The 12,428-nt window shown below is 35.8% G+C and overlaps 1 protein-coding gene across 1 annotated transcript; it reads left to right on the top strand.

Annotated features, from left to right (window-relative positions):
- Positions 1-1,892: 1,892 nt before the first annotated feature.
- LOC139194714 (zinc finger BED domain-containing protein DAYSLEEPER-like) lies at positions 1,893-2,789 on the top strand. The gene is made up of 3 exons (XM_070819617.1): positions 1,893-2,189; positions 2,285-2,594; positions 2,683-2,789. The coding sequence occupies exons 1-3, from the start codon at positions 1,893-1,895 to the stop codon at positions 2,787-2,789; spliced, it is 714 nt and encodes a 237-aa protein (XP_070675718.1).
- The last annotated feature ends 9,639 nt before the right edge of the window (positions 2,790-12,428 follow it).

Consider the following 12,428-nt stretch of genomic DNA (forward strand, 5'->3'; position numbering starts at 1 on the left):
GTAACATGCTCTGATATATGATATATTATATATCTATGCAAATTTACAGAGATGCGTATTTGTTGACACAAAAGTTGGGAAGTCTTCTACTTCCCAGACAAAAGTTGGTGTTTACAGGACTGCATGATTTAATTTAATGTTGTACATCTTTTATGCCAATCATGTGGCTGTTCTCGAGTTGATTGTACCCTTGTTGTTACATTGTATGATCTATGATAGAGCATTAGAGAATCCTTTATATCCTCTTTCGGTTTATGTTAGCTCTAGTGGGATCATAGATGGATTCCAAATAATTCTTCTAAGTTAAATTACAAGCTAAAGTAAGGAGTCATAGTTTCTATGGTGGAGTTTGATTGATTTGAAGGTTTTAATATCTAGGTGATGCCAGTAAATGTTTTCTATAATTGTTGAGGCCTTCCAGAAGCAATCCCAAGAGGCTTTAAATTACATGGACTTTAATTTCTTTTCTCTAGTGTAATGGGAACTTACCATAAGCTGCCCCGTTTGATTTCAGACATAAATTTTTTTGTAGAAATTAAACTGCATCTTCCATTCACGTCTTTTCATTTATGGTTAGTGCAGATGGATATTGATGAAGAGAACACTAAGGCTATGGAAATGTCAACATTCAATCTAAGTGATACGCAAGGTACAATAAGTGCACCAAGTCCTTCAAAGAGAAAGGCTAAAGGTATGCGAGTATGTAAGATACGTCAAAAGAGATCCCGTGTTTGGACTTTGTTTGAAGAATTGCTTGTTGGTCCTGATAATAAACAACATGCGAATTGTAAAAACTATGGGATAATTTATGTATGTGATAGTAATTGTGGGACGAAAAACCTATTGAATCATATGGATACGTGTAGTAAAAAAACATCACATTGATATGAAAAAATCTCAAGTTGGTTTGCGTTCTCCTTAGTTTAACCATATTAGTTTTTGTGAGCTATTGATTGAGGCTATAGTTAAGCATGATTTGCCTTTTAGGGTTGTTGAATATGAGGCCATTAGAACTTTGATTAAATACATATCTCCTGATATCAAACTGCCCTGTAGAAATACAGTTAAGAAACATGTGTTGAGGATGTTTGAAGATGAAAAGATAAGACTTCGAGATTGGTTAAATACAGTTGAGGGAAGAATTTGTTTGACATCTGACCTATGGTCTTCTGCTACAACTGATGGATATCTCACACTCAAAGCTCACTTTGTTGACAAAGAATGGAAAATGCACAAAAGAATTTTAAATTTTTGTCGTATGCCTCCTCCACATACCGGGGTTACTTTGTTTGAAAAATTTAACGCTTTATTAGTTGAGTGGGGGATTGAAAAGAAACTGTTTTCCATTACTTTGGATAATGCCTATGCAAATGATTGTTCTGTTGAGTTATTGAAGAAACAATTAAATTTTAGAGGTTTGCTATTAATGGATGGAAAGTTCTTCCATGTTTGTTGTTGTGCTCACATTCTAAACTTGATAGTCCAAGATGGACTAAAAGAAATTGATGGATCAATGATGAAAGTTCGTGAGTGCATCAAATATATAAAGTGTTCACAAGGGAGAAAAAATAAGTTTTTTTGCTTGCGTTGCACAAGTAGGGTTGACAGGTAGTAAAAGAGGGTTGAGACAAGATGTGCCTACTAGATGGAATTCGACATATACAATGCTTGATAGTGCCATTTTCTATCGTCGTGCTTTTCTCAATTTGGCACTTGTTGATTCTAATTTTAGTTCATGTCCTTCCTTGGAAGAGTGTGATAAAATAGAGAAGATTTCCAAGTTCTTGGGGTATTTTTATGAAGTTACTTGCTTATTTTCCGGAACAAATTACCCTACATCAAACTTGTTCTTCCCAAAAGTGTTCAAAGTCCATTATTGTATTCAAGATGCTATGGAAGATTGTGATGATTTCATGAGACGGATGGGAAGTTATATGAATTTGAAGTTTGAAAAATATTGGTCAAAGTATAGTTTGATCCTAGCCATTGTAGTGATTCTTGATCCTCGCTATAAATTGCAATTTGTAGAGTGGGGTTATGAGAAGCTTTATGGTAAGGAGTCGAAAGAGTTGAAGGATGTTAGTGACACATTGTTTGCACTCTTTGGTAGTTACATGGACAAGTTCTCTCATCTTCTTGTATCCAACCCAGTTAATCAAACTCCTACTCAATTGGAGACACTTTTTGTGGTAGTATTTATATTTGTTATTCCTCTTTTTATACTTTTTATATGCATCTTTATATTGTACGTTGATCTTTGTTTCTATTTTGTTTTTATATGTAGGAATTTGATAATATTTATCAAGATGAGTCAACTTCAGTTGAAAAAACTGAATTACATCTATATCTTGAAGGAAAGAGACTCGATAGAAAACAAGAGTTGGATATTCTTTCATGGTGGAAACTGGAGCAATTTCGTTATCCCGTACTTTCTCGTATGGCTTCTGATGTGTTAAAAATTCCTATCTCAACTGTTGCCTCGGAATCAGCATTTAGAATTAGTGGTAGGGTGCTTGATCAATATCGAAGTTCTTTGTTGCCTGAAACCGTTCAAGCCTTGCTATGTACTAGAGATTGGTTTTTTGGCAAAGAAGGTAAATTTCATATTTCTTTGTATTTTTTTTTTTTTTTTGCTTATATAATAGGTTATAATTGTTTTTCCTTTTTCCTTTTTATGTTTAGCTTTAGAGAAAAAGGGTGCTGACTTGGAAAAACTTACTAAAGAAATTTTTGACATGAGCCTTAACAAAAACTCGAGACAATGCTCCAATAGTATTAGTCTTGATTAAGTATGGTATGTTTTTTAACTTGTTCTTTTAAAGACATTTTTCTACGTAATCTACATGTAATACTATCTAAGAGATATCATTAGGAAGACAACATCCTCCTCTGCAATGTTTGAATCTACTCGTCCTATGCTTTGTCTATTAAATCTTGTTAAGCTAAGGCACAAAGTGTTAAAGGCTATATAGGTGATGAGTGAAGTGTAGTTGGAAAATGGCTCTTCTCGTTCAACATTTCTCCATTTTCCTTATTGTTGTGTTCTTTATTATTGCAGTTGGAAAATGGCAGCAAAGCACATTGTAGGATCTATTGTGGGAACCTTTGGGCTTGCGTATGTTTTCGACACTACTATATCTGACATAAAAATATCAAGGAAGCTAATTAGAATGATGCTAATTTTGGCTTGGGAGGATCAACCAAGCAAATATCAAGGAACTTATCAATGGGTGTGTACTTGTAATCATGATATAATTCTAAGGCCTCTAAGTTGTTTGTTGTGAGTTCAATTCTCATCTGACCTTTGATGAATACGCTGTAAATGATTGCCGCACGTACATTGTCTGGGTGAGGAAGGGCTACAAGAAATTGAAGCATGTATCTGTTTTAATAGGGCATTAGACATTACCTATAGTAGAACTTGTACTTGGGCTCGTTTTACTACACTAAAGAACATGTATCTGTTTTAATTGTAATCCGCCATTCCATGTTGGCTCATGACTTGCATTGCATCCTCTGCTGTGTTTTTTTTTAATTGATTTGGATGAAATGTATAAAAAAAAAAAAAAAAAAAACAGTAACGAGTGAAACGGGTGACCCGTTAAGACCCGTTAGCTTAACGGGTTGGGTTTGGGTGATTTGTTAAATTAACGGGTCAGGTTAAACCCAACTCAAACCCAATAAACCCGACCTGTATACAGGCCTACTTTGAAGATGGGTTTCGAGGAATCCGGATTCTCTTTGTGAGGATCTCAGGGATTGAATCGTGTCTGTTCATTATACATCGTGCGATCAGAAATCATCTTAATTTTTTTATTTAAAATTGAACACAAACAATGATGATGAAAACTAATTGCACAATATACGATGAACGAACACGATTAGATTAAGGACAAGGCGCTTGAGAAATTCGGCAACGTATTGCCGTTGCTTTCAGGTAATCCTGCCTCTCCAGTTTTGTTTTTCCTTTACCGCTTAATTTTGATTAGTGTTAGTTAATTGTTATTTGTTATGTTTTACTTAATCAAATAATGTTTTAGTCAAGTGGCTATAGGAGAGTGACAATTGCATAAAGAATATGATAATATTTCTCTTTAGGAAGAGTGTTCAATGAGTTATATGGTGACGAGGGAATTATGCATTGAGGGTGGAAATTGTTGGAAAGTAATAATATATTGTCGATTTAAACTTCTCCTAAGAATTATTGTTTCTAAATTAAATAAATGTCTCCGAGATATCGTCGTTATATAGACGACTAAGTACCTCATCGAATGTGGATGTGCCCGTCATGGAATGTATTTGAGAATTTATCGATTCAACTCTTGAAATTACGGTAAAAGTATTAATAATGGGAACTTTAACGAAAAGCTCCCGGTACTGTTTATTTTAACAAAAAACCGCACTTTTACACTAAAAAGTCAATCCTGATACTATTCACTTTACCCTTTATTTTGTCTTTTTCGTTAAAACTCAAAATTTTCAAGTTATTTTCATTAGTTTTCCTATTAATATATCATGTAAAATTAGGTGGGATTACTAACAAAAGATAGAACTTTAGCTGATGGTAAACAACATTTGGGAATTTGATGTAAGACGGCTGGTAGATATATACATTGAACTCTTCTTCAATTCACTATACAAGATTCTCTAAAATTCTAAAAATCTTTTTGAGTGATGTGTTGATCAAAGTTTTAGGTATGAAGAATGAGTAGCAATATTATAACTCAATCATAGTACAATGAATAAAATAATAAGCACAATATATTACAAATATTTTGTAGGTATAATTTACTGAACAAGTATAGAGGTCAGAAAAAGATAGGGGGTGCGGCATAGAGAGAGAAGAGAGAGATATGTAATTGTGAGGTGTGTGTTATATTACCTCATTACGCCTTTATTTATAGTAGTAGGGAATGTTAAAACCTTACCCTAGATACACTAGGATTCACACAACCACATTCCTAATCTAATAGGACTGCAACACTCTCCCTTGAGTGTGTAAATACTCAACTAAATGGTGCATCAGGTCTTCAGCGTTGAAGCAAGTACATTTGATCAAATCGTTGGCACAATGAGTGAATGTAAGTCTCAAAACAGCAGAAGAAACGCATAAAAGGTAAAACTCAAAAAACCTTGCTATGGTAAAACCCAAGGTAGGAGAAAAGCCCATAGACTAAGGAGAAAATTGAGAAGCTGCATTAAGTCAAAACTATATGTCTTCTAGACGGAAGTAAAATAGCTCACAGGGGTATGATCAGCTCAGGATGGGTGCCTTATCAAAATCTAGTTAGGTAGCAAAAACCCAATGGGAAAAATGCTCCTAATTGTAAGGAAAAAGAGTACATTAAGATCAAGTGAGTATACTTCTAGATACTTCCCTTAAGTTTGAATAGAACTTCCAAATGAGAACTACAAGCATTTGCATATGAATAGTTAGGCATACCAATTCCTCAGACAAGCTTCTGGAAGGTTGACTTCCGTAGTGACGTCGTATAGAGGTCGGCAAGGTTGTCTGGGATCGACTTGCATGACTTTGTTGATATATCATGTCTTGGTCACGTGGATACATACGGCATAGTCTTCATGGATCGTCGTTGGGACTCAACGATGGATGAAAATAGCAAGTACTTCGAATATACTCAACAAGAACTTCTAACCATGTCTCACGTGTGGTGTAGTGAAGTAGGATGAGTCTTGGAACAATTCGAATGTTTCACAACAAAGGTTATATTGTGGACCTCTAAGATATTGCGATATCTCTAAAGGTAAAGACATAACCATTCGGGGATGTGCCTTGTACGGGTTTGATAAGTAACTAGCGTCAGCATAACAATCAAGGCAAGCATCATTCCAAGGATCAGGGGAATCGAATTCGCTCGAGATGCATTGGGATTAGCCCAAATCCGTTGTACCTTTCAAGGTGGTGGAAAAAGTCTTTAATACCAATTCAGTCGTTGTGTGTAGGCGCGGTGCTGCATCTTTACCAACAGATCAACAACGAAGGAGATGTCTTATCTAATACAATGAGCTAAGTGTTGGAAATGTGCCCTAAAACCAATCATATGATGATACTTTACGGATATTTCACATGTTAAACTAATCTAGTTTAATATAAAGACCAAAGATTATTGTTTTAAGCCGTCTCATATAAATGTTATATTCAAGAGATCTAAAGAAGTTAGATTCAAGAGACCATTCTTTTTCGTACACATATCCTAAATGTTCCTGATCATAGGATTGCCAATTGAGCATTGATGATATGAGCATATTTATGCGACTTAGTTAGCTTGTTTTCTTGCATTTTCTTAGTTTGTTTGTGTTTATTATAGTGTTTTAAACTATTTTCGTGTGTTTGTAGGTCCAAATGACAAAGTTGGCAAGAATGTGCAATTTGGAGCATTTTGAAGCAATTTTGGGCATCAAATGGATAGCTTATGAATGGAGCAAGATGGATTGACGAATTGGAAGTTCAAGAGGCTAGGAATGTGCTGAAAAGATGAATAAAATAAATCCAAGACAAAGAAGATAAGGAATCAGCTCAAAAGAAGGAACATTATCCAAAACATTATCTAACCTTATCTTATCTTATCCTTGCCTAATCTAGCTTTATCCTATCTTATCTTATCTAAATCAGTTTGTGCCTTAAATCTACCTAAAACCTGATTTCTAGAAGGCCTATCATTTCCCTACATTTATGCCGCACCCTTACTCTTCTAGAACACTAAATTTGTGCCGCATTATTCCCTTTAGAAGGCCCTACAAATCTGGCGCCCCTTTATGTTCTAGAAGCCTTAGAATCTGCTGGAAACCTTAATCTTTTTCCTTTTGGATTTCTACCAAATCCTAGTTCTATTCTTCAAGGATTGTGCAATCCAAATCCTTAGGGATTGTGCCATGTATTTCAGCCTATAAATACACATCCCTACCACATAAATTAAACCACCAACGCCCTCATACATTCAGATATAATTGAGAGATTTCAGAGAGTTCAAAAGGTGCAATTGCATGGAGGAAGGAGAAGGAGAAGCTTGTGTCGTGGCTTGCAATCCAAGGGAGAGTTTGAAATTTGCCATTGGAGCTGCTGGGACATTCTTGTTTCTTTCTATCCCTTGATTTGTTTCAATGTTGCTTTTAATTTGGTTTTACGTTTTTAAAGACATGAGGAACTAATCTCTTTTTAGTTGGAGGTGAATTCGAAGCCATGATTATATGTTTTATATGAATTGATTACATCCAGTTATTGTTTCGTGAGTCTTGAATGTGGTTTGCTTATCTGAGTTATTAAAACTTGTTTGTGTATGTTAATTGAGGGTCGACACTTAATTTGGATGCATGAACTTGATGCTAGAGTATAAGGGAATTTCACCTAATCGTTATGAACTTATATTCACAAGTAGAAAAAGGTCGCTAGTCACAATCGTGTTAAGTAAATCCTTGGCAGGAGTATCATGTTTTTCATAGTTACGAATGCCTCGTCAATGCTTATGATTTCCAAAGAACTTAATGACCTTTGATATTTTTTCTATCATGCTTTTCATAGTTAGGGAACTTGAGAAGGATAATTTGGTTGTGATGCGTATCCCGTCCAATTCAACGAAATAAGGGAAATCTAATAGTTAATTTGTGCTATCACGGTTAACTTGGGGTGTTGTCATTCATGATTTAAGGGAACAATACTGGAAATTGGTTTTGTCATTCATGATTTAAAGGAACAATACTGGAAATTGGTTTATGTGCATATGTCATGTGTGGAGAAGGATCCTTTGGCTAAATTTTCATCATTCAAATCACCTAATTCATTTTGTTTTACAATCTATTTTGTTTAATTAATTTTCGTACAAATCAATCCCCCTTCTAATTAAGTGTCTTAGATTAGTTTAAAAAAGTGTTTCAATATGTCCAACTTAGTGTTTTAAGTCCCACTAGTGTTAATTTCGTCCAAATAGTCCTTAGAACCTGTTTTGAGTCTTTTTAGCTTAGTTTTGCTGTTTTGAGTGTTTTAAGTCAGTTTTGAGTTTATAGAGTCTATTGTTTGTTATTGAGTCTAATTGAGTGTTTCTAAGTCTAAATTGGTATTTCTGAGTCATATTTGTGTAGATTAGCATCCCTAGTTAATCCCCGGTCTAGAACGATCCCTACTTGCTTAATACGACAATTGTCATCAATAGGGTTTAATTTGTGTGTCAAGTTAATTTTCACATCAATGGACAATCCATTAAGATTAGTATATGATATGTCTTCTCTCAGGGAAAGTGACTGGTCACGAGTCATTGGTGTGACTGACACCAAGACAAGTATATAGGTGCTCAATAAAGAATTAGTCCACTGAACACGATCAACAAAGAGTTCTCATACTCATGTCACATGAGAACTCATGGTTGGGATAATGCAAAGTAGTCATTTGACCTGAGGCATCATAGTTGTCTTGTGGTTAGGTTCTTGATCTTTGACTATGTCAAAGTCACTCCATCAGAGGGTGTCCACGACATGGTTAGGGTTAAGCATGTAGCCATGGAGGCAAGTGAATGCGCAACAAGGGATCTCTAACCTTCAAACTGTTTGAGGGAGAATACTCTATGATATGATAAAAAATCTCTGGCCAGAGTATGAATGATATTTAGGAGGTCGTTCCAAATCACATTTAAGGTAATCATATAAGTAAGAGAATCACATTGGATAGTAGACATGAATAAACTATCATACCAAACAATGTGGTCAAGAGTATTGTATTAGAGAACGTATTGCATTGTAATCCTAAATTGAATAGGTTCTCCACCTCTTCTGATTAGCTTGAGAAGCCATGACATACTGCTAGGTGTCACTCATGGTTTGTCGAAGCCCTAAAGGTGAGTAATCACTAAAGGGAGAATTGAAAGTATTTTTCAATTCACAATCGATCGTTAAGAGTAACAATCGCCCACTACCTCGCTAAAAGGAACCTAATAGATCGTACACTGAGTATGGTAGAGATTGAAGAAACAACGGAGATCAGTAAGGATAATTAAATGATTTAATTATTTATGGCTAGGATTAATTAATATGTTAATTAATCAAACAAATATGTTCGTTATAAACCTCGGGTAAGTTTTGGGCCGCAAGGCCCAATGGGATTTGAATGTCAAGCCCATTAACTCAAGTTGTATGACAACTTGAAAACATAAAGGGCTTGAAAGCCCAATGAACCCTTAATGGCCAAACATATAGAGAGGGGCAGTGAACTTGGCTTAATTGCAAGTTTGCCACTCCATTGTGAGGTGGTATAAAGGCAACTTTATAGCCATTGCAACCTAAGGGTTTCTTTTGGAGAAAATATGAGAACACAAGCTCCATTTTTCTCTTTAAGAGGCCAGCCACCCTAGGAAGGTTTTACTAGCATCTAAATCTTCTTAGGTCACTCATCTCTTCTTCTAGTTTCTCCTTGGTGTGGAGACTTAGAGGTTCTCTATTTTGGGAACTTAGAGAATCCATTTTACCATCCTCATCCAAGAAATCCATGGAACTAAAAAGTAAGGAATGAAGGCCCTATCTCTTGGGTGATTAGCCTTTGCTTATGCAAAGACGAATCAACAAAGGTATAATATTTCTCAACTCACTTTGTTCTTGAGTTGAATCTTAGTTCACCATAACTACTAGGCTTTGAATTTCACAGGTAAAATTTTGTTTTTGAGTGCATACAAGCATGATTCCGCCTTTAATTGTTAATTGCATGTTGTAGATGTTGCTTAAATGAACTTGTTTTCACATATATTTCCTTCACTAAGTACAACAAAGCGCAAAGTTGAACTCAGATATGGAATTTCAGATTCCATAACCTCTTCAATGATCTCATTTGCATATAGCGTATGGAAGATCATAGGTATACTCAAAAGTAACACTTTCAGGGTGTAGTTTGACTGGTATACAAATGTACTGTCAAAACAATGCTTCAACTTCAGGTCAAGGCATAAACAAGTTTTCCCAAGATCCTTCATCTCAAATTCCATCTTCAGGTGCAAGATAGTTTTCTCAAGTTTTCCTAAAGTTTTAGTGAGATTCATGTCAACGACATAAACTATAACTCTAGCAATTCAGAATAAGACTTCATAGTTTAACACCGAGGGCATTCATTCATATCCTCAAATAATCACTTAGACAGATATACCATATCTGCCGGATTGATTCAATCCATAAGTGAACGCCTCAAACGAGTTGAGAAGGTGTTCCGTGGTTTGGAACTATTTAAGCCAGTTTATGTAATTCTTTAGGAACTAACATGTAAATCTTCGTATCAATATCCCCATAGAGAAATACTAAGCACATTCGTAATGCTGCTATCAATCATAAGACGTTTGAGAGAAACCTTGCACCGTAAGGCGTGCATCATATCGTACTATTTCATTCATCTCATTACGCTTCCTTTCTCACTTGTAACACAACAAAGTTACCTTAGGCAGTGTAGGAACAATAGTTCAAAACACACTTTTGTAAGGAATTTAACCTAGATTGTAATTTTGGTTGTCCAATCAATTCTATGTTGTTATTAATGAACGGAACACTATTTGATATCGCCAATTTTCATTTAAGTCGGTAGCTACCATATAAGTGAAAACAATATCGATGATAATCTCATTCTAATTTCATTATCTCATCCAAACTAGTATACTAGACCAAGAACTTCAAGTCTCAGGAGTAATCCAGATTAATCTCATGAGATGGAAATGATTTGAGATAGCGATCGAGTATGGATTCATGTCATTATATGAATCCTATGAACCGAGTGATTGTCATGCTCAAGCCAAGATAGATTGATTAGTTATCCGCCAGTGTACCAAACTATCCAACAAGGGCGTCCAAATCATCCAACAGGGGTAACACACCCTTTAGGGATGTTAACTCGACGTCCGTTAAATACGTCTATCCTTGCAGGCTTGTTTACAGCTGGTATATGATCTCGTCACTTTAGTTATATCAGAGGAATGCGTTTGGTGCAACATTTTGAAAGCTAGAATTCATTGCACTTACTTATCACACTTGTGCGATACGGGGATCGAGATGAGACATAATGGGTAACGTTTACGCAAATTCGCGCCATTTTACAAGAACGTTGACATTCTTATCTCCCCTTAACGGTGGGAAGACTGTCTTATTTAAGTGACAATCCACAAATAAGCAGTAAAAAGATCGCATGCAAGGCTCTAAGAGAGCTAGTGTGAAGGAGAATCATAATCGACAAAGATTTCACATCCTTCTTTGAGGACCCATATTGGTACGTTGCGGTGGCGCAACATGGCACATGGAATACACACCCAAATGCATAAATACAAAACATCAGGTTCGTACCCAATAACCAATTGTAACATCGAATAGGTTGGGTGGCAATGGACCTCAAGACGGACCAACATAGCTGCGTACAAGATTGCATAGCCCTAAGCAGAAACCGAAAACTTGGTACGTTCACCAAGGTCCGGGTGATCATTTCAATTGCACTTTATGATCACTATGCGAGGCTATTTGGAGTGAACATGGGAATTCGATGTTCAATTATAGACCCAAAAGACATGCAATACTTATTGAAAACCGTCGATATAAACTCTCAGGCATTATCCAATCTTCCAAACTTTATGGGATAAGTAGGGTGGTGAACCTTTAAATTGGCCAGGAGGTTTAGTAGCAATGTGTGTGGATGAACATGTGACCAGTTTGTCGATTCATCAACCAAAACCATAAATATTTATATGGTCCGCATTTTGGTTGGATTAGTCCACATATATGCCCTTGAATCCACTGTGAAAAGATGGTGCTTTTGTATCTTTGCGAGGGATGATTTAGAAAATCAATTTCCCTAATAAGCAAGCTGGGCAAAGTGTGCTTGTAGGCACAAGATCCTTACTTCGGGGGGTAAGGAAATGCGTTATAGCATCATTATTCGACCTCAATGTCCCAAAACGGTCGTGCCAAGGCATGTAAACTACTCAATCACTAGGCTCCAGGTCGACCACATGTGGCGTGTTCCCAGTTAGGAGGCAGCCTATTAACCACAAATCAAAGTTTCAGGCTCATTTTTGGAGGTGGTGAAAAGATATTCCAGTCTATTTTCTTTAGTTGTTTCATTATTATCATTGTTCTCTCGAATATCCTTAAAACTCAACAATGTTCTTCCAAAACAGGGAGAATATAAGGTCTTAATTAGGTTGGATAAACCTGAAGTCATTGCTAAAGATGTGATTTAGGCATAAAGTTAGTGTGTGTAGTATCGCATTCATCCAGACAACTAACATTCCCACATTCGTACCTAATCACATGTTTAATTGAATTCGGTCACATATATACAAGAAACATGATTCAATTAACTCATATTGGATGACAATATCAATAAGATTATCCATAACTAAAACATACACCAAACTTGAATCCAAGAACATGGAAAAGTGTTCACAAAGTAAATGGTT

The sequence above is a fragment of the Malus domestica genome, chromosome 03 (genome assembly GCF_042453785.1).
Source record: "Malus domestica chromosome 03, GDT2T_hap1".
Taxonomy (NCBI): domain Eukaryota; kingdom Viridiplantae; phylum Streptophyta; class Magnoliopsida; order Rosales; family Rosaceae; genus Malus; species Malus domestica.

What these genes read in the sequence shown, in the direction of transcription:
- LOC139194714 (XM_070819617.1), top strand. Translation starts at nt 1,893, where the DNA reads ATGGAAGATTGTGATGATTTCATGAGACGGATGGGAAGTTATATGAAT. An exon ending in AATTGGAGACACTTTTTGTG is followed by an intron (nt 2,190 to 2,284) that starts GTAGTATTTATA and finishes TTTTATATGTAG; the next exon opens with GAATTTGATAATATTTATCA. An exon ending in TTGGTTTTTTGGCAAAGAAG is followed by an intron (nt 2,595 to 2,682) that starts GTAAATTTCATA and finishes TTTTATGTTTAG; the next exon opens with CTTTAGAGAAAAAGGGTGCT.